Source organism: Grammomys surdaster, unplaced genomic scaffold (assembly GCF_004785775.1).
Source record: "Grammomys surdaster isolate TR1022 unplaced genomic scaffold, NIH_TR_1.0 332640, whole genome shotgun sequence".
NCBI lineage: Eukaryota > Metazoa > Chordata > Mammalia > Rodentia > Muridae > Grammomys > Grammomys surdaster.
In genome coordinates this window covers 28,092-50,944 of record NW_021627865.1, presented here as the reverse complement: position 1 = coordinate 50,944, position 22,853 = coordinate 28,092, and the positions used below count along the sequence as shown (strand labels likewise).

Genomic DNA, 22,853 nt, shown 5'->3' with positions numbered 1-22,853 from the left:
AGCTATCATTAAACGGAGTCATTAATTGCCAATCCTTTCATAAGATTCTTGCTTCAGAGTATCTCTAGGCCTTAGGGGGAAAAATCTCTTGGTTCCTTTGGCAAACAGAAAAGAAAACAGAGTGATTGGCACAATTACCTTAACCCAACCCCAGATAATAAGTAGAATGTGGGACCAAAATAGAAGGTTGAATGAATTTGCCTGTGATTTCTAACTGACTGCCCTTTGTAAGCTGGTGGAAGCAAGGACTGCAGGAACTCAGTGGATCTTCATGGTCTTGGAATTCAGCCCAATCAGGAACAAAGATCCCAGGTAGAATGCTGGGAGTCTAGGCAAAGCCAATGCTGCCCAGGAGAGCAGAGTTTCCTGGGCAGGGCACCTCTTTGGCCCCAGGCCTCCTTCCAGGAGAGCCCTTCCTGGATTAAAACACATTCAAAGTCTCAAAAATACAAAGGTCTTTCACAGTCTACTTAGGGTGCATGGGTCTGGGTGGGAAGGCACAGAACTTCCTGGCAGGCTTTTAGTTAAAAACAATGACGAGTCTATAAAACCCAAAGAGGGCATAAAAAACCCTTGCTAGACCTCTACAGGAGGAAGGAGCTCGCCTCCACCCATTTTGATGAATTGTGTTACCGAGGTCTCCTGACACGTGAGGCTGGTTAGGCAATATCTTGCTATTAGAAACAGCAATTCTTGCTGTTAGAAACAGCGCTAAATACAGTTCTAATACTATTAATATCTTCAGCCCTTTTAAGTTAATCTATCCTGTCAGATGATTCTACAAGGAAACGAAACTTCTCAGTCAGTGTAAATCATCCACGGGTCAGAAAGCAAAGGATGAGGATGGAAGTCTGTACTGCCTACAACCTAGAATTGCATCAAATTGCCTTTTTAAGCCTCTGTTCACCAGGCACGAGCCTCACTCTGAGGTACAAAACCTTGTTGAGGAAACCAGAGTGAGAGAAATCTGGCAACAATTGCCTGAGAAATGTCCTTTGGACAAAACATCCAGCTCTGATAAGAAGCAGCCTGCAAGTAATTCCTCCCGACCTAAAGTGTGACATGGCCCCTAATAGCAGGAAAGAACCTGGCCACCTCCATACAGAGCTGGTCCCTCCGGGCTGGGCCAGTGCCCCATCAACTCCAGTTCTCCTGGCTTTCTCTTTCTGCCATCTTTTTGCCCTCAGTTTGGAAGGCACTCACTCCTATAACACTCGGTGCTGAGGAAAGGGCTTTACTTGGTGGCTTTGGGTTTACAAGATCGCTGGTGAACAATTAGTCTGTCTGGCAGGAAGGTCCGCCCGCAAACATTGCAGGGAACCAATTGGCTCTGGGCACTGGTCCAAGCAGCTTCATTTAAGGCGTCAAGATCATAGAACCCTTTGGCTGCAAAGAGAAAGGGAAGAAGGAGGAAAAAAAGGTATATATACATATATATGTATATATATAAATTAAATATAATATATAATATATTATAGTATAATATATAAATATAGCATAATTAAATATAATATATAATATATATATATAAATTATATATATATATATATATATATTAGAAAAGTAAAAAGGTAAAATGGGTTAGTTTATAATCTCGGAAACCATATTCTACTATTTATGGAAAAACGGTCACAGGGAATACCTTTTGACTGGTGTTTTTTAAGCAAATCATGTGACTTTGCCACAACTTAATAAATAGTAAATAGTGTTGAACACTCTTTCAGCTATGAACTGGAGGCTTTTTTTTGCTTTGAATATTGAAAAGAGAAAGATATAGTTATTTGTTATGATATGCATTCTTCACTAATTATTAACATCTTTGCTTACACATTGTTATCTTGCAAATAAAACTTTTGGCTTTCTTTCTGTTGATTATAAATATAAAGCTTACAGTGGGAAAAGAACGCGTGTTTGTATTTTCCTTTTATGCAATACTTCCCTGGAATGTTTTCAGAGACCCAAACTGACAACTGAGAGTGAATGTAAGACGAATTATACTCTAAAAAACATCATCTTTTCATGGCCATAACCACAGACATTCTTTAACTAATTAAAGTGAAGAATGCAAACAAAATAAGCTGAGGGGAGGAAGTGTCCTTAATCAAACAAAAAGAGAGCTGAGAGATGTGTACTCTTCTTTGGCTGCACACAGGAGAGAAAAAGCATATGGCTTTATTTAGAGGAACAATGTGGGGCTTAACTTTAATAAGCCTTATTTAAATAGAATGACTTTAGTACATTAAATTGACTATGTCCCAAGATCTCTGAAAATAGGTCCCTCAAATGTGGCCAGGCATTCAAACTGGATCTGTTTTTATCATTGGCCGGTGTATGCTACTCCATTAAACACTAGGCTACGTTCATGATTTCAATCTTAATGTTTCACACAACCATAACAATCCTTTAGATTCTTGGCATGCCTGCTTTTAATGGAGATTTCAACCTTGTGCAGCCTGGGATTTCTCCTTTAGATAAAGCAAGTTTCACTATTATACAGGTTATGAATGTGTGTTTAATGTTTTGCTTTTATTTTTAAGTGTGTGTGTGTGTGTACATTAATACATATGCCTGTGGGGGCCAGAGGTGTTGAGTGTGTTGAAGCTGGAGTTACTGACAATTGTAAGCTGCCAAATATGGGTACAGGGAAATGAACTCAGGTCCCTCCCCTGCAGGAGCAGTCTCTGTACTTAATGACTGAGCCATCTCTCCAGCACATGAATTTGCATTTTGAGTGCTTTGAGAACTTTGTAGAGCAAAGGATGACATTGACTTTTGCATTGCAATGTTTCTGCATAGGCCTCTGACTGTTGATCCAGGAAAAGAAGTATTGCACTAAATGTGTGAGGGGGATGCCAATTTTATTTACATAGAGGAGAAAGGCATCTTCAGAGATAAAAGCAGCAAGAAGCCAAGAGGCAAACTGCAGGCAAGTGAAATGGATCTACCCATTCGTTCTGCCAACATTGACAAACAGAGAGCTCCCCATGTGCACCAGGGATTGCCCATCATCATTCCCACTTCTTCTAGCCATATGATGATAAAGATCAAGCAGAAAAAGTGATACAGAGAATTAGGGAAGACTATTTTGTGTGCCAAGTCAGAAGCTGTAGGTAGTTTCTCTAGAGTCAAATGCTATGATTTCCATGGGTGGATATTTTATTTTATTTTATTTTATTTTATTTTATTTTATTTTATTTTATATGTGTATGGGTGTTTTGCCTGCATGTTTGTATGTATACCACATGTGTGCCTTATGCCAAAGGAGGTCAGAAGAGGGTGTTGGATCTCCTACAACAGAAGTTATAGATGGTTGTGAGCTGCCATGTGGATGCTGGAAACAGAACGTTGGTCCTCTGCCAATACCAATTCAGAGCTCTTTAGCTGAGTCATCTCTCCAGCCCCAGGATATTCATTCCGAATTCCTTTTGAACCTTTAAGTCCCTTATTGCCAAGGACTGTGAATAGTTGGGTTTCAATAGTATCTTGAACTTATAGCAACTTTGGTGGGCTGTCATCTCTTCTCAGATCGCACTAGCCAATGATAAACAGCCACACAGTAGCTATGACTACACTGGAAAAGGACATTGAAATATGCTTCTCTTAAAGTCAAATATCCCTTATAGAATGAGGAAATCAAATGAAAAAAAAAAACCATCACCAATAGAAATATGTTAATTGAGAGTGAGTTTGCATGGCAATTATGTAAATATATATCTACCTATATGATTTGACATGCGTTTTTTTCTTCTCTTAACTCTGTTCATACTCTGAGGAAACCCAGCACTCTGGGAACCTTCACCTGAGAAAGTACAGATCTTCTTTCACTTGAAGTGAATAGGACCTTATAATACTGACTGCAAAAACAAAAAATAAAAATCTGAACATTCCATCCAGATGTCTAGCTTTCTGGTTCTCTTTGTGTTCATTCAAAATTATAACTCTCTTGGGTTAAGTTTCTTAATGACAACAGCAGCTGGATGGGAGCATCTCCCCTCTTTGTTCAGACAAGAAACACAGTTTGCAATTTTGTAACCTGACGAGTTGACCGGGTGGGCATTTTGAGTTGGTACTCAAGACACATTTATACATGAAACAAGTCTGTCAATGGCCTCAAAAGTCTTTAAGCTTTATGTTTTTAAAAATAACATGCATGATAATATACAAAAATCACTTAGAAAAAAAGGTAAATTCTCATGGGTCCCTCTCACTAGGTGTTGACAGGACAAAACATCTCTGTGTCTCAGCATCTGAAGACAGCACTGGACAGGCATTCCATAATGTATTTTAAAAACACATTCAAACTTGACTTTTTTATTTTTTATTTTTTTATTGGATATTTTATTTATTTACATTTCAGATGTAAATAAATCTCCTTTCCCTATTTCCCCTCCCTAGGACCATGTACCCCATCCCCCCTCCTCCTTTTTGCTTTTATACCATTTTAATTACATGCAAGTATTAAGGTCAGTTCTAGGTTGAGGGGCTAGCAGTTCAATAAATTCAAATAATCAAGGAACAAGCAAGACAATAAACACAAATAATCAAAGATAAAGCAAGGCAATAAACAAACTTCCATGAACACTCCCATGATCACTAAGGCTTTCTAAGGGCTTATCGGGATGTGTTTTAAAAATCAAATTTGACTTATTTTAAGACAGTAAGTGATGTTCGAACTAGTAAAAAAAAAAAAAAAAGAATCTTTGAACTCACTCTCTCCTCCAACCCCTCTTGTTAGAACTTACCAGTAATGGTTCTGACTTCTGGTTTTTTTGGTTCTGGTCTCCTGAGTTCTTTAGGCAACAGATTGTTCTCATTGTGCCATTTTTTCAGACACTGTGGCTCATGGATGCTAATAGATTTGGTCCCATATTCACGGCCACAGATGTAACAAATAACTGTTGGTGGACGCCTTATCATCGTTGGCTGAAAATAATATAGCTCATTAGATAAAATCTAAGTCTGGAAATCTTATTTGAAAGTTACAATAAGATTAAATTATATGGAAATTAGCTTTGCTAATTTCAATTATCAGGGCAAGAGAGATGGCACAGTGGTTAAGAGTAGTGGTTAAGAGTACTACTCTTGCAGAGGATCTAAATTCAGTTCCCAGCAAGTCACAATTGCCTATAACTCCTTCTAAACTCCAAAGGCTTGTACAGGCATACACACACACACACACACACACACACACACACACACACACACACACGGAAAAAAAAAAAGAAGAAAACTCCAACCAGTCTGGTGAATTCAACTTCTTTGGCAATTAAGAGATCAAACTATGCTGTTATATGTGTAGATATGACCTTGGAGGGGAATAAAGAAGTATTGTCTGACATGTATGTTTATTGTTTATAAGATTGATTGATCTTCTAATCCTTAAGCCTGAGTGCAGTGCTGGGAAACCCAATAGGAAGGGAGGTTAGACTTCTCCTCTTAATAACATCAAGATCTAATGTACCAATATGTCTGAAAATGAAGATGCCACCAGAGAGCAGGAAACAGGCCTGTCCACACACTCTCCTCGGCTTCTTTCTACTGCAAGTACCTACACCTTCTTTCTGAGTCTCAAGTAAGATCCACCACAGGCAAGACCACCAATCAAGTTGGTAGATGAATAACCAGCATCTTGCCTTCAATCTCCATTGCCAATAGACTGGATTTAGAATCACCCAGGAGACACACCTCTTAGTTTGTCTTTGAGGGAGTTTCCAAAGAGGAGTGACTGATGTGGGAAGATACCCTATAGTGGGTGATATCTTGAATCCATATGACAGCATAATGAGCCTCCAATTGCGAGATGAGAGGACTTGATGAGTACATAGGGCTTTCTGTCAAGCCTGGTGAACCTGACTTAGACCCCTGGAACCCAAGCAAGGAGAGAATAAATTCCTGCTGGTTGTCCTCCTTCACATGCACATTGTGGCATTCCATGAGCATGTGAACACACACAGATACAAACACACACACACACACACTCCGATAAATAAATAACTAATCAAACAAAGAAACAAATATCTAGATGATAGAACATAGCATAGAGCTGCAGGGATTGGTGTTTCCCCGGCTTACTTTAATGTTACTTTGGCCTGATCTTTGCTTGCTATTTCAGTTCCTTCTTTTTGGATGGGAATGCATGTTATGTGAGTATATATTAGAAATCTGTGGCTGTTTTATTTTATGAAGACTCACGGTTAAGGGGTTGTCTTGAGTCTCTGATGGACTTTGACCTTGGCTTTTGGACAGCATTGAGACTGCTGTGAGAAAAGTAGGAGCCTTCGAGGCTGAGTGTGGAAGGATATAGCTTAAAAGTGATAGTGTCAAGTTGACAATGGGTATGGTGGTTGATTCTCTTTGTAAACTTGTTCTGATTAGGAATCACTTAGGCGATATACCCCTGAGTGTGTCCTTGAGGAAGTTTCCAGTTGCTGTTGTGGTGAATGTACCCTCAAACCTTAGCCAAAATCAACTCTCTATTAAATTGCTTCTTGTAAGATCACAACAATAATAAGAGTAGCTAATATAGGTTAGAGTTGGTGGATAAATATGTAACTAAGCTAATATCATACAGTTTTCCAGAAGTCTCTAGTGAAATCATCCCATATCTGTTACATGCTATAAAGCTTTCTTCTTTTCCATATATCTCTTTGTATGGAATCTCTGCAGAAAAAAAAATGGAGGCCACAAAGTAATGACCTCAGATTTTTTAAATAATAAGAGAAAACAAAATTAACCAACTATAAAACAATGTCAATTCAGGATTTTAGTCCACTAAAAATAGTCTTCAAAACTTAAGATTAAATAAAGATACTTTTGGCCAGAAGAACAGTTAAAGGATCCACTACTGATAGCCTTATTGAGCCAAAAATAATTAAGAGAAGTTTTAAATTACAAAAAGAAATATCAACAAATAGTCTTGTTCTGTAAGAAGCAATGGTAGAATAATATAAAACACAAATAGGTCAGTCAATAAAATAAGCTTTGAAGTATTCATAGTTTTGCCATTACAGAATACTAATTCTCTTAGATAACAGGCTTTTTAAGGCGAAAGTATCCAAGACAGTTTATAGTGTATCTGTACAAACCAAGTTATAGTCATCAATAATACAGTGTGGAGAACAAAAAACAAAATAGATAATTATCAATTTGTTTACATTTTCTTAAAATATTTTTAAAATATGTATATTGAAAGTCAAAGGCAAAAAAAAGTCAAAGGCATTTATTTTAACTTATATAGCAACCACTAGTGCATGCAGATATGCAAGAGGGGAAACTAAAGTTGACAGGTAGGACGGGCAACCGAACATCAAATATGATCAATTAACTGATCCCCAAAGAACGAAGGGTAATAAGAGAGAAACAAAAACACCAACCCACCCATACACAGCTATTGAGAGGATTAATACATGAAGACAGCTAGAAACAAAGCCAAAGATGTTGATAATTGGCCAGGGGCAGTACTCTATCACTGCCTACCCTGCTGCCTCTTGCAGTATTCCTCAAACAACCCTGCTTTTTTTTTTTTTTAATCAATAGTTATAGTAAATACTAATAGTCTAAGCAACACAATTAAAAGATGTGTTTCTAGACACAGTGGCTCATACCCAATCTTAATAAATGTGAGGCTGAAGTAGGAAGATTTGTCACGAGTTCAAAGCCAGCCCAAGCTGCATAATGTGTTCTAGTCCAGCCTGGGCTAAAGAGCTAGACTCTGTCTCAAAAAGCCAGGAGAATAAAAATTAAAAGTAATAAAAGTGAAAGAGAACACATTTTCCACACTAGATTAAAAAGACAACATTCAGCTTTCTGTTTTTTTACTACAAGAAACACATTTTATGAACATAACCATGCAAATAGGCTTCAAGTAAAAGAATGGGGAAAATGTTCCATGTGACCAGTGAGAGAAAAAAGAAAGCTGGCATGTCTTATGTTCAGTGTAGACAGCTTGAGTCCCATAGGTAACAGGCTGCAGGGACATGGGTAGCCGTGAGAGCCAAGCTGAGATGTGGATTTTACTGTGATAGCAGCCATTCAGCAAGAACGAAGCCATAACTGTGTGTCGGGATGTTAACCTGGTGGTTTGTGGCTAGCAGGCCAGCCAACATGCCCATGGCATCGATAAATGGCTGTTCTGCAGATAAGGGCATAGTGGGACCACACTTGGCAATACTTTATTCTGGAAGGAGGCAGCCCAGGCCAGAGTGGAAGAAATAAGCAAAAGCAAACTGAAGGAAGAGGAAAACATTGATTGTGTTCTGGACTCGAGTAGACTAACATAGTTCTAGAATTGAGCCTCAGTAAACCTAGCCAAAACAGGAAACAGAGGCCTGCAACACAATGTTAATAGTTTTTAGAACTATTCATGCAGAAAAGGATATTTTAAATAGGAAAATGTCAGATGAAGGGATTAGAATATGGAGAAGAAATACAGGTAGAATGTCCATAGTAAGAATATTAAAAATATAAAACTATAGGTTAAAAAAATACGGAGAAAGTTTCAAGTTTCCTGTTTAAGAACTGAGGCATGGAGAGAAACGCTCCATCTAGAATTTTGGAAACAGTCCTTCCTGGCTTCCAGCAAGGTGGAGTCATTGCTCTGTAAAATGTTAAAAAAAGGAAAAAAAAAAGAATTGGACAGATGAGAAAAAGACATCAGATTCACTACTAGCTCACATGTCAGTGACTGATGAGCATTCAGCCCCGATGGAGCAGGAAAGGTAAAGAAAAGTCTAAAGTGTGTTGATTCCCAGTACCAGCAAACCACAGAAACTTAAATTGTTAGACATTCAAAGTTAGAGCTAGAAGAAGGGAGTGCTTTCAGAAAAGCTTGAAGGAAATGAAAGTTGAGCGGAGTCAAGAAAGGTTTCCATGACAGGATTATAAAACAGGATCTTTCTCCACCATCAGTGAGAGATAGGATTGAGGGAGGATTGAAGATGTTGAGCTCAGAAAGGAGAGGGAGAGGAGGAAGAGGAGGTAGGTGAAGTTAGAGGAGGGTGGTTGTAGGAAAGTCAGGGTTGGTAGAGCTCACAGAGAGGAACTTCATCTCCTGGGTAACGTGATCTTCAGGGATGAAGAGATTCAGGTTTTTGAGATAACAAGTACTAAAATGATAGGATTGGGTATTGTGGGATATGACAGTGAATCAATTAGGAAAACTATTCACCAACTAAAGCAAAAAAGACCTAATTAAACAGAGTTGCAACAAATTCCAGTGGAATTAAAGGCCCCTTTCTCCATATTTCCTTTAGTAGGACTGGAAGGCATGAAGACAGAAACAAAGTGAGTGAATGGTATTTTGTCCTTTGGGGAAAATAAAACAGGAATGTATATGTATTTAATTTCAGCCTGCCTTTAATAAAAGTCTCCTAAAAACAGAAAATGAAATCACAGTAAAACACAAATCAAATCAAAACAAAACAAAACAAAACCAGTATGAATTCTGACTACCAGGAGCAAAATAGATCCTAGAAGACTAAGCATCAAATTAAGAGGCCAATTAAAATAGCAATTGGAGTGAGTCCCTTAAATGTGGATTTTATCTGAGGTATAATATTTTTATTGAGTACTAAACTACACCAATAGACTGTAATCACCAAAGTGAGCAAGTACTAGTTTCTTGTGTTTTCATGCCATGTAGCATTGTAAACCCCAGGCAAAGTGACTTGGGAAGCAGGGAATTCAAGACATAAGAGGAAGTATAAAGCATAAGCCATAAGTTCTGAGACACCTCAAGGTTTCCTACTGTCTTTTAGCATTTATTCACTTGGAAGATTAATTCAATACAGGGTTTTCTGCTGAAAAATAAGACATCCATTTTATTTTGAGAAGAATGTATTTACTAAGATTCCATAAGGAATCTGGATCACAAGCCAAGCCTAGCACTGAACCAAGCATAACAAGCAAAACAAATGGCATGGTTCCTAAATGAAGACATTCCCATCAAACTGTCATAAAAAGTTTCCTTTGCACGGAAAACTTGTGAGCAAGCATGCTGAGCCAGAGGCCAGAAGACACTCTGAGAACTGCAAAGAATGTGGGAGAAAATGACTACAGTTAAACTCTTTTGAGAGCTTCCCCTAGGCTGTATATTTGGGCTTGAACTTCAGTTGACCTGAAACATACTTCATTTTCTTAGGTTTGAGCATCTTCTTGCTAAGGAATGCTATTGGGAGGTGTAGGCAACCAATCTGTTGCTGAGGAGAAAATGCTCCCTAGTGGGTCTGAAGAGTGATAAGATAACTTGATTTATTTTTTTTTCGTTAACTTCACTATTGTTAGTCTGAAATTTCACAGAGTAATCTGTGGCTTGTGGTCAAAGCCATTACCCTGATAACTAGGGATTTACTAGTTGAGGTCTTTTCTTCAGTGTTTGCAGGCAGAGATGGATTTGTGTGTACGTGTTTGTATGTGTGGTGTGGTTTGGCTGGTGGAGAGCAAGAACAGGAAGAAAAGACCCAACCCAGACAGAGCAAGCACAGTGCCCCCTCTTGTTCAATGGAAGGTAAGCATCCATCATTGCATGGCATAGCATAACAGAGCAGGACAGGGCAGTGAAGGTTGTCCCTAGAGGTCACAGGAGGAAAGCAAGCCATGTTCATGTGGAGCTTGCCAGGGCTAGCCAACTGCTGAGCTGTGAAATCAAAGGAAGGCAGAGAAAACCCCACAAGTCTGAACTCTGTACAGAACAAAGCATTGGAGTTAGTTTTCACTTCAACGTTTCAGACAGCACTTGTACAGCTGATGTTTTGAACGTGAATCTCCAGGTGAATGTGAGCACTGTTCAGCCATGAAACACTTTGTGAAAGTGAGAAATACTCTCTACATAGGACTGTCTGTCAGAGCTCACCTCTCCTCTGTTCTAGTCCTTTCTAGCTGGCGGGAAAACCAATTCAGACCGAATACAGACATAAATACTTTAGGGAAGGTTGTTTTGTGTGTGTGTGTGTGTGTGTGTTTTCATATGTTTTTAATAATTTTACTGGCCATTGGGAGAAATCTAATATTTTTTTCCATGCAGCATTTTTACTTTTTTTCACCCTCTATGGAGAGCACCTGGCATCCAACGGGTTAGGACAAATTTGGTTAACACAAAAGGCAAGTGAAAATTTAGAAATTTTTCTTCTTATCAGTGTAGATATAACTTGCCACCCATTCATTGCCTTACTTTTTACGATGAAAATGAATAGCTCTGATAGCACTACGAAGATAAGAGGGTAAAGATAAGGGACCGAGGAAGCCGGAGAACTTGGCTTGGTGGAAAAGGGTAAGAGAATTATTGACAGAAAGGGAGTAAATATGGTCACTTAAGAGGAACTATAGAGCATCATTCAACCAATCTTGATGGCCTCAGCATGGTACAGTGTAAAGGAAACCATTGTAAAATGTGTAGCTTAAAGTTAGGTTGTAGTGTGGATGGGCTGGGTCCCGCGTCTGCTGCCCTCAAGAGGCTAGGGCTGCAGCTCAGAGAGGCAGAGGTGTGGAAATTTGACTGTGTTCACTTCACGCTGGAGGATGTCGGGCTGTGAGAAGCCTCGGGATTCCGCACTGTGGGTGGAGGGACACACTCTAAGACCCCATGGGTAGTCAGAACTTTTGAGTTGGGGGTCCCCGGCCGAAAGGTGGCTGGAACTGACTGATTTTCTGGCCCTTGGGCTCTCAGGCAGTGCTGAGAGACCGCAGAAGGGCCAAGACAGGGGCATATGAGCTGGATGGACCCGAAGAGGGGAGGGGAAGAAGCTCTGGCTGAGCTCTGAAGGTATGAGACTCTTGGTTGCTGAGACTCACTTGGCTGGGTCTCTATGGCTGGAATGTAGAGAGGTTGTCAGCAGGAGATTAGACTGTGGCGCTGTAGTTGAAAACCTTTTCCACAGTTCCCCACTGAGAGTCCCAAAGAAGAGAGATAGCCCATGATCATAGGCTATGGTCTTAAGGATAGGCAGAAAAAATGGATGAAGCTATACCCCGGTATTCTCAGGGTGGGCCTGAGGTTATATACCTTTTGCAAGGAGGAGTGTCTGGGAAGGAAAGCTTAATTGGCCTTTAGGTGTAGGTCTGGCTTGAGGCTCTTGTGGCCTGTAGTTATGCCCTCTACCTATGGAGGGGCTAGTAGGAGTGTTGTCCTACATGACTGATGGCCTCAGACTTTTCTGTGGGGGGCTGTAGCTATGTGAAAGGACCCAGGGGCCCAGGAGCAAGGCCAAACTCCTACCATCGGTCCCTGAGGGTCTCTGGGTTTCAAAGCCTGCTCAATCAGGTACTCAGCTGCCTCTCACAGCCCACAGCTTCACAGCTTAATAGACAAGAGCTTCTGAAAATAGGTCTTGAAGGAGACATTGGTCCGAAGGAAAAATAAAAGCAATGATACATGAGTCTCAATAGAAGAGACAAAATGAAAGTCATTAGTAGTAATTTTAATAAAGAATGAAATTATGCCACCTGTTAAATTCTTACACCAGCTTTATAGTGAATAGTAAGTGAACTTTTATAGTGTGAAAGGGCAAGATACAGTATTACAGGATATTTAAGAGCACATGACTCAAATACATAGCTTTAAATTTTTTTGTTTGGGTGTGTGTATGTGTGCACTGGCATGTGTATGTGTGTGTGTGTGTGTGTGTGTGTGTGTGTGTGCGTGCGTGCACACACTCACATGCATGTGCACGTGTATGCGTGTGCATGTGTTACTCCTGTGAGTTATGAGTCCATGCTGCATGTATGTACCATGCCAGTGCATACGGAGGTCAAACGACAACTTATGGCAGTTGATTCTCTCCTTCCATCAGTTCTCCCAGGGACTGAACTCAGGATATCAGGCTTGATGGCAAGCACTTTTTACCTGCTGAGCCCTGTCACCAGCCTAGATTTGTTTCTTGTCATTAAAGCATTTTGTCTGTTCTTCATAAGGAGACCATTTCAGTGAAGCTGTGCCTAAGAAACCACATCACAGTGCAAATTACATCATTACTAAATCTGTATTCAAATTAAATGACATGCCAGATTAACTCCCCCAATAGACCATGATTTATATATTATTTGGAAATAGTCTTAAAAATGGAACTTTTCAGTCCCTGTCTAGGGGACTGTGTCATAACATCCCTGTATCAAAACAGCTCTATTCCTTGTGTTTACTTGAGGCCATTCATTAACTTAAAAGTAAAAATCAAACAAATAACAATAAAACCAACAAACCAAACAAACAAAAAAACAAAGAACAAAAAAAATCTACCTATTTTTGGGGACGACAAAATGAGGTATCCTAATAAGGAAGTAAAGCAGTGATCTAAACCACAACTCCCAGCAATCTAACCGAAGACATGCCTGCTTTCAGATGTTGTCCAAGCATATGGCTGTAATTATTAATCTTTAATGATACAAGTCAAAACATCGAAATTCAAAACAGTGGTGACCATGAGAGAGGTAGACATGGCAGTCTTTACCCTGTCTCAAAGCTGGGTTTTGAGCTGTCCTTTCTATCTGTGTGTATTTTGTCTCTCAGATGGAGCATGAATAGTCACAGGCCCAGCCAGTTTATGACTATCTGGATTTAATCAACTATTTCCCAATTCCACAAAAGTCAGTAAGACAATGGTATTCTAAATAGAGATGGTGCCAATATGATTTGAGCGAAAACAAAGCAGAGGTGCCTGCTGGAGGCACAGCTGTGACCGATTCAGATCGTGCCTGCACCAAAGACCATACAAGAAGGAAAGGGTGGACATCTCTTAGTGATTCAACTGCATTGGAAATACTGTTGCTCTGGAAGTTGCCTTTGCCTTGTGCCAGACTCTGTGTAGGGAACAGAACCAAGAACTGGCCCTAAGCAGCGGCTATAATCACACTGAACCCACTTTTCTTGAGAAATATTCTTTAACTCTATGAGTGAATATTAGGCTGATGGATCCCCATTTGCCTATGGGTAGCTCATAACACATGAAACAGCTCAGGAAACAGAGAAAGGGAAGAAAAGGGGGGCTTCTGCTGAGTAGACATAGTGTTTCCTTGACTTCTATGCCCATTGGTATGTTTGAGCTTGGGCTGATTATTTTGAGAACTGGTTGCCAGACAAGGAACCATTTTAGATGGCTAAACTTTTGTAACCTCTTAAACGTCATCAGAAATTTGGTGTTTGGCCCATAAGAACAGCCTCAAGATCTAGAACAAAGGTTCTTAGTAACTCCCAACCATTAATTTATTTTCATTGCTACTTTATAGCTATAATTTTGCTACAGAGTGCTTAGTGCCTCAGTTCCTAAGGCCATGAGAAATATGTATTTTCCAATGATTTTGCCCCACAGGCTGAGAATCACTGGTCTAGAAACTCTTATAGGTCATCCAGGTGGTAACTGGAAATACAGTGAGTGGCAAAATTCTTAAGACCTTCTTCATTGTGCATGGTCACGTGGGTCCCTTTAGCATGCCCATCTAGTCTATCCAGTCCCAGGCTGTCCTCTTTACAGGGACTCCATAGACTGCCCTCCATTAGTATCTGTTAGATCTCAGATTACAAGTAGATGGACCCTAGTCCTTTCAGCTAGTAGCATGCTGTAGTAAAGTGGTTCTCAACATGGGGACCAAATGATCCTTTCACAGGAGCATAAGACTATTAGAAAACACAGATATTTACATATGATTCATAACACTAGCAAAATTATAGTTATGAAGTAGCAACAAAAAAAATTTTATGGTTGAAGGTTACCACAACATGGGGAGCTGTATTAACAGGTCCCAGCATTAGGAAGGTTGAGAACATTGCATTAGTTGGTCAACCCGTTGTTCCCAAAAGTTCACAAATTACTATCTTAAGGTCCTGCTCTCTAGGATACAACAGACATTTACTTTTAGTGTCCCCTGGACAGCCTGAAAATCTATCCCTGAAAGCATTTAATGAGCAGGCTGATGTATCCCTGAAAGCATTTGAAGTGCGACTTCCAATCCTTTGACCATCCTAGTAAAAAGAGTTTGCCTAATATTTAATTTCTACAACATGACTTATTTCGTTAACACATCAGTGGCTAAGAAAGCTTTGTTATTTGTCCAGGGAATTGACTTTTTACCTGTGATCTCCTAAAAGTAGCAATCCAAAAGGATGAATCTCTGGTGGTGAAATTAGAAAACCAAAACAAAAGCAAAAATGAGTCCCCTAAATAGTGGCAAGGATGTTATGGGGATGACCAAATACTTCCTTATTGAATTGAATGTCTGGTCCACAGGAGGAAACTTGTGCCTGGTCATGTAAATCTGCCAAGAATCCATGGCTGGGGAGCTCACAGGTCCCAGAGGTAAATTATTATTATTTTGACAAATAGATTTATTATCAAACTGCCCTCTAAATACACATCTCTTTACATATAAATTATATGTACAATATAATCAGTAGGTTGCCTATAGTGAATGTAACATAAAACTTGATCTCAATTACAACAGAATGTCATTTCTGTTTGTTTACAGTATGAGTCATAACAGTAGCAAAATTACAGTTATGAAGTAGCAACAAAAATGATTTTATGGTTGGGGGTCACCACAACATGAGGAACTGTATTAACGAGCCACAGCATTAGAAGGTTGAGAACCAGTGCTTCAGTTTGAAACACAGAGAGGTTTGGAGCTATCCTCAGGGACAAGAAGCTACTACATTAAGGGGTGAATTCAGTAACAAAAACCATGACTTCGGTGTGCATCTGGATCCTAAACCAAATCCACCATCTGTAGTCGATGGAGTACCATGTTCTGCCTCTAAGACAGGCATTGGCTTTGAAATGAGCAAAGCTTCCAATTATGCTTCTGTTCTTACAACTACCTTGAAAAGTCTTTTGCGTGTGTGTGTGTGTGTGTGTGTGTGTGTGTGTGTGTGCACGCATGCGTGCATGTGTGCATGCACCCCAAGGAAGCACTTTCCTAGGCTGTTGCTTTGTGAAGAACAAGAGGCTGTCTATCAATCTTAGACTTTTCCTTTAAATGAGTTTGCTTCTTTACAAAATGCAGCCTTGTCTGAGGCATGGGGCTCCATCCTCAAGATATTTTTTTCCTTCTCTTATTGTGGTGCAGGAAATCTGTCTGCTCCCCCCCCTTCACCCATGACTGTAAGCTGGCAGGCCAATGACTCTTCAGGGACTCAGCTGTTTGAATCTCACCAACTTTGGGATTACAAACCTTCTTTGCCACGTATGGTGGTTTTTATTTTTTTAATTGTATTTTGGAGATTGAATTAGGTCCTCATGTTTGCAAGGCAAGTGTTTTGCTACCTGAGCCATCTCCCAGCACAGGAATAGTTTCTTGCTTAAACATTTTTTCCATTTTGCCTTATTTGAGATTAAAAATAAAAACTGCCTTTACTGTTGATACCTTAGAGGATATCGATTTTCTTGACAAATTCTTGCCCTAAAAATGACTTTCTTAGGATAATATTGATACAGGATGTCTTGGTATTTTTCTTCTGAGCTCATCAGTTGGATGACAGGCCTAACGCTCATGGTTAGGTGGCTTCTAGGTGACAGAAGAGGAAGCACATAGGGGAAGCCACAGGCAAAATGGCAACTAACCTATCCAGTGGCCACAGAGAGAAAAGAAAAAGGGATAGATAGTGGCACCTGGACTTAGGGCAAAAAGCTGTTTTCCATGACTGATTTTTTTTCATGGTTTAGATGCAAAAGTCCTCAGCTTAGGGAATGTGCTTAGAAGTAGATGTCCATGTAAACAAAACAACAAACAAACAAACAAAGCCTATCATGTCAGATAGGCCAGAAATAATTCTAATTTTAAGAGGCAAGATTCTTTTCAAATTTTTCCATCATGGGGGCGATTTGCCCTTGTTCCTTATAGTGTCCCTATTTTCCTTAATCTTGAAGTTGGGAACAATGACTTTATGCTTTGGTGCTCTGTGATTAAGACTAGCCTGGGATGTGTATGTTCCTCGGAGACTTAAAAGATGGGATGATGGTATTAGAGGCAAGTACTGGACAAAAATATGAGAAACTTTTTGAATCTCTGTATTGGAGATTTGTTGAGTTATATTTTATATACAAGATAACATGATTCTGGGAAAGGCCATAAAAAGATGCAGTAACTGAGGAGAAGTGCTATATAGATAAATGGCAGTTTGGAGAAGAGGTCTCAAGAAAGTCTCTCTCATGCTCTCTGCCCGATTATTATATGGCAGAATTTGTGCCTCATGCTGATCAGTGACATGCCTGCTCATCAAGAACTCTGCCAGTGTATGTTCAACTACATTCCATGTGTTTCCAAATACTCATGGAGAAGGATTCAGTGAGGATGCTGGAATTCGGATTGGTAGTAATCATGTTCGAAACCATAGCCGTTAGTGTATATTATTAGGAAATACAGATGCATGTATTTGGGGCTGGAAGCAAAGAAATGGGGTCATGTAAAGCAATAGGCTCATGAATGCATGTAATATGTGTTAACATTTTATCATATTTATTGGGTGTGCATGCACGTGCAGAAGTCAAATTGCAGGAGTGGGTTCTCTCTTTTTACCACGTGCGTCTCAGAGATAGACTCATTGTCAGGCTTGGCAGCAAGCAACTTTACCCAGTGAGCCATTTCACCAGCCCAAGATAGAGAAACTTTTAAATAATGTAGCCATAGTATAGTTTTATTGTGTTTATGACTGAATAATATTTGGCGTATGAACATCTGGTCCTATCCTCGCACAGGAATAACACATAACTAACATTTATCCTTCTAAAGGAGGAGCAAGCAAATACAGGTATCCTGGTGCAGATCTTAGAAGGAGTATCAGTTTCTATCAGAATGTTGCTAACTTCTGATGCAATCTGAGGCAGATCTCTTATGTTTTAAGTTATTTGTTATTACCATTTGTGTAGGTGTTATCCTTCAAATTTTTTATGAGAAATGTATATGGTAAATTTTTTGTTAAAAATTTAAAACTCTTCCCAGTACACACATTTCACACATTCCACATCTGTCCACAGGTTCACCTGGCTTGGCATTAAGAGCCAATAGTGGAAAAAAAAAAGAGCCAGGATTGTTACCTTATTGTTGCTCTTTGTAGACCTGAGAGCCATGGGATCCTAGGATACTGCCCTGATATTCAGGTATGGTTGGCCCCAAGGAAAGATGATCAAGCATCACGTGGAGTTGGTCATTAAGTAGCCCAGCTGGCAGCATCATCAAAAGGTACTTTATGAGGTAAGGCTGGCTTTCATGACATCAGCACTGTTGAGCAGCTGAGCTAGGGCCACTGAAAATGACTAAGGGTGAGAACCATATGTCACATAACATGTTATCTACCATTTCCAAAAGGAAGCCCATGTCACTCTTGGATTTAGAGATAATAGAGGCAAGCAGTTCTAAGAGCCTTAGTCTCGAGTTCAGGAACTCAGTTTTAACAGAGGCCACAAAGAGAACAAACAAGAAGAATATCCTCAGAGTTACCCTTTCTCTTCATTGTCATGGGCTAAATAGCACGCTAGGCTTGCCTGATATTTAATTTAGAAAACATAAACAGATGGCAGTCCCTCCATCTTCCCACTGCTAGTGGATGCACTTTTTTTTGTTTTTGTTGTTTTTTGCATCTAGCATCCTCCTGGAATAAAGAAGCACCCATCGTACAGACTGCTCTTTCCATGCACTGGCAATTCTAGATCCTGGTGCCTGCTTCTTCTGCGCGGTCTTACCTTTTCTGGTCACCTCAACTCACTCCTCCTCTCCACTGAATTATTATGTTAGTCATTCAATGTAGTCTCAACACTTCTATTGTTTAAAGAAGTCCTTACTTCTAACTTTTCCACTGAATTTTTCTTAGGCTAGAGAGCCAAATTTCTCAAAACATACCCACATGCTACAGCTGCAACCAAATGGGCGTGTTCCTTCCAACGTTTATAGGTAAATCTCCATGGCCAAACCAACAGTTATTTTCAGTTCTGGTTCTATTTCCTCCCTGAGCATGCCTTCTGTTGTTCCTCCTCCGCTAACAATTTTGCAGCTACCACCTTCCAGAGCAGTCTCTGTCTCCAGGCCGTTCTAGTCAGTCATATTTTTGGATATTCATTCTCCAACTCCTTCAGGAGTCAGCTTCAGTCTTTCTTCCTTTTTCATTTTTAAGATTTGTTTTTATCTTAATTGCATTGGTGTTTTGCCTGAATGTATATCTGTGTGTACTTGATGCTTAGAGGCCAACAGAGGGCATCAGATCCCCTAGAATTGGAATTATAGATGGTTGTGAGCTGCCATGTGAATCTTAGACTGAACTCTGATCCCTGTGCAAGAACAGTAACTGCTTTAAACTGCTGAGCCAGTCCAGCATCCCAGTCTGGTTTTCTAATCCTACACTCACTCAGATTTCTGTAATTACTAATAACCAACAAATGGACATCCCAGCCGTGTCTCAGTCTCAAACTCGTACACCTCAGCTCAGATTACTTAAATACCTCAGTAACATTTTAATTTGTTTTTTTTTTTCTGGAATGAAACTACTCCCTATGGCCTTCCTTTCCTTCTTAGAAAGTGGCACAATTAAACCTGGTGTTCACACAAAAATATGGAAGTCCTCCTTGGCCTCCTTCCTCACACACAATTCAATTCTCAAAAAGTATGCCCATCCTACTTCATCTCCAAGTCTGCCACCGGTCACTGGATTCATGATACAGCTAAGCAACTGGTGTGTTTGAGGGATCACCACTGCCCCAATGCCACCCTACAGCTTCCTCTTATGCAACAGCATCCCCATTAGGTGCCGGCCACATGTTGGCTCTTTAGTTCCACTGTCAGTTCAGACCACAGACTCCCCCCTACAGCCATGCCCTCACACAAACCTGCTCCGTTGATGCTATCACTGGTCATGGGTCTCAGATGAAGAATCTCCCTTAAGGTTTTCTCTAGCCAAGCTTCTGAATGTTGCCTCCCATCCCATCACACTGTGCTATCAAAATTTGATACTACCTGATTATTTTTTGACTTTTCCCATCATTTCCTCCAAAGACTAAAAGCTGGGTCTATAGGTTTTGTTGTTGTTTTTGTTTGCTTGCTTATGATTGTATACTTAGTGTTAAGGCCAACGCCTAACGATGAATACTTGTAAGTCAGTTAACTTGTTTCCTCTTTTTATTACCTAGTGCTTAGACTTCCCAGGGTAACAATGATCCCACCTTTCCATCCTGGGAATTAAAAACACAGGCATGCTACCGCTGAGTTCTACCATGCCTCATACCCTTGGTGCGCTCATTTCTATTTTTAACTGTCCCTAGCACCTACTTTAGAACCTGCTACCTAACTCTAGGCCTCTTAACCTCAAACTTCCCACCAGAAAATCAGAGAAAATTTAGAGCATATTATGCGTACAAAGTGCTGATCGGGAAACAACAGTACTGAGTGATGGTGTTCCTTCTAAAGTCATGAGGAACTTTAGTCCTCAGTGAAGACATGATGTGGGTAGCTGAGGATTGGGTGGTGACCTTTGTGAATAAAGTTAACACCTTCATCAAAGGGTTCGAGTTTGATGGTAACGCCTCCTTGCCCTTCCATTGTTTCCCTGTTGTGAACACAAGCTTTACTCACTCCAGAACAGCAGACAGCTCCATCTTGCATGGAGAACATCCATCCCAGACAGCAGGGCGGCTAGCACTTTGATCTTGTACTGCCTTGTCTCCAGAATGTGAGAATCAAACCTCTATTCTTCATAAATTACTCTATCTCAGGCATTTTCATAGGAGAATGGATGAATACATAAAGATACTCAATAAAGAAGTTCATAGTTTTACTTCTGTCCCTAAACTTCATGCTCTTTCTGTTTAACAGAAATCCATGCACAAATGGATGAAAGTGACCAAAATGGGGTCATATCTGCTGCACCTTTCTTGTTGTGACAGTCCCATTAGATATTCTGCCTTCAAGGAATGAGGTTCTCCCCACTCCCACCAGAAACTGCACCTCTAACTTCAAAACTAATATAACTGTAGTCCCAAATAACTGGAGTTCATAGTAGTATTATAAATGAACCTTCTTAGATTGTGGAAGTTACGAAGGGTTGGGGCTGGAGGAGCTGGAGAGATGGCTCAGAGCATTCGTTGTTCTTGCAGAAGACTGTGGTTCAATTTCTAGCATCTGCCTGGTGGCTCACAACCATCCATAACTCCAGCTCCCATTCATTTGATACTCTCTTTTGACTCCTGAGGGAACCAGGCATGCATGCACTGCACACGCATGTGTGAATAACATTCACATACATAAACTAAAAGAGGAGTAGGGACTGCATAAGTTGCTCAGAAGCTGACAGGAGTCAAGGCCCCAAATTCAGTCCTCTGCACCCGAATCAGACAGCTTGCAGCCACCAGGAACATCAGCTACAGGGGCTTTGAATACATTTGGCTTCCTAGGGCACCTTCAATCAGGTACATGTGCCTGCACATGGACACACACCCATCCACATACACATAATTTAAAAGAATAAAAAATAAATCTTTTCTTTTTTCTTTTTTCTTTTTTTTTTGGAGAAAGCCAGTCACATATTTGACAATGTAGAAGGCATTAAAAGGAAACAGCAGATGGCAGCACCAGATGCTAGTGATGTGTTCAGCTGTAACCTGAGCCCTGGTACCAAAAGTACTCAGACTCAAGTTCAAAGAATATCTTCGGTAGAAAAGATACTGTTCTTTAATAAAAAATAATTTTGGCTTTGCAGTGTAAGGCAGGACTTTTAGGAACATTTCACGTGTCACCAACAAAATCCTAAGACATAAATTCCTAGGCTTACTTAGAGAAGTTTACTGGGTAAAGACTGAATTTGAGCTTATAATTATGTGTTAAACTATCATCTTGTGCGTCAAGTAACTGGAAGAGGTCTCAAGCTAAAGACTGTAACAATCAGCTTCGCAAAAAAGAGCCAACTTGTTAACATTTATTCCTTCTATTTTAAAATAAAGAATAATAATGGTCTCTATCATATTCTTCAGCAGATACCATGAAAAATACTTACAAATTGAATGTTCAATGAAGCAAAAACAATAGTAAAAATCAAAACAATAATCTGTATTTTTCCACACTGTGCATCAAAACTTCATATGAAGTTTTTAGCTAGGTGTAGCTCACCCAAGCTTTTCTTCTTTCAGAGGAAGGAACTGCCACAATGCTGGTCATTAAGACATAGGGCCGGACAATGATCTCCCCAGAACAGCAGACTTTTACATAATTCCACACTAAGGTTTTTATTCTCCTTAAACACTGCTAGAGCACTTCACAACTTTTCTATGAGATCACAAAGGACAGATTTGGCTCTGTATTTCAGATTATATAGCGGGAGAGTTTGAGTTCATATAAGGATAAAGAGAGGTGCCCACTTAGATCTCATGGGCCTTTATTTTTGTTCCCTTTGACGGACTGCATCATAAGAGAACTTTCAACAGTAGAGGGACATCCTTAGGAGCACTGTAGTTGGCTATCAAAACCTAACTGTCACCCAGTGAGAGCAAATTGTTTCCCCAATACTATGGCTGTTATTGTGAACATATTTTTTTTTCCTCTCTGGAATTCTGAGACTATCAGGCAAGACAGCTGATGCTAATCCAAGACCAGATCAAGAATTCCAAAGTAAAACTGCTCTAATTGACGAGGGAAAGAGATGAAGCAGGCATCCAAATTGTAAGAAGCGATGCACTTCAGTCAGCCAAGAGTCAGCTGTCACAGACAGATTCGACTCCAGAATGTAAGGATGGATAGGTCAGCGCTCTTTATGAAAAACAAATGACTCACTGCATAAAGTGGTAAGTGGTGTGAGGAAGCTAAAATTTCAACAGACGGGATCCAGAAAGCAAAATAAACTAGCCAGAAACAGCATTCTTCTGAATGCACCTTAAAAGCAATGTCTAGGGGTATGG

The 22,853-nt window shown here is 40.0% G+C and overlaps 1 protein-coding gene across 1 annotated transcript; it reads right to left on the bottom strand.

Moving 5' to 3' along the window:
• Positions 1 to 1,221: 1,221 nt before the first annotated feature.
• LOC114616600 (zinc finger protein 474-like) lies at positions 1,222 to 18,101 on the bottom strand. The gene is made up of 4 exons (XM_028762029.1): positions 18,015 to 18,101; positions 6,617 to 6,660; positions 4,743 to 4,923; positions 1,222 to 1,386 (listed from the first exon to the last, which is right to left on the bottom strand). Exons 3-4 carry the CDS (start codon positions 4,915 to 4,917, stop codon positions 1,235 to 1,237), a joined length of 327 nt encoding a protein of 108 aa, XP_028617862.1. The 5' UTR covers positions 4,918 to 4,923; positions 6,617 to 6,660; positions 18,015 to 18,101; the 3' UTR covers positions 1,222 to 1,234.
• Positions 18,102 to 22,853: the final 4,752 nt, after the last annotated feature.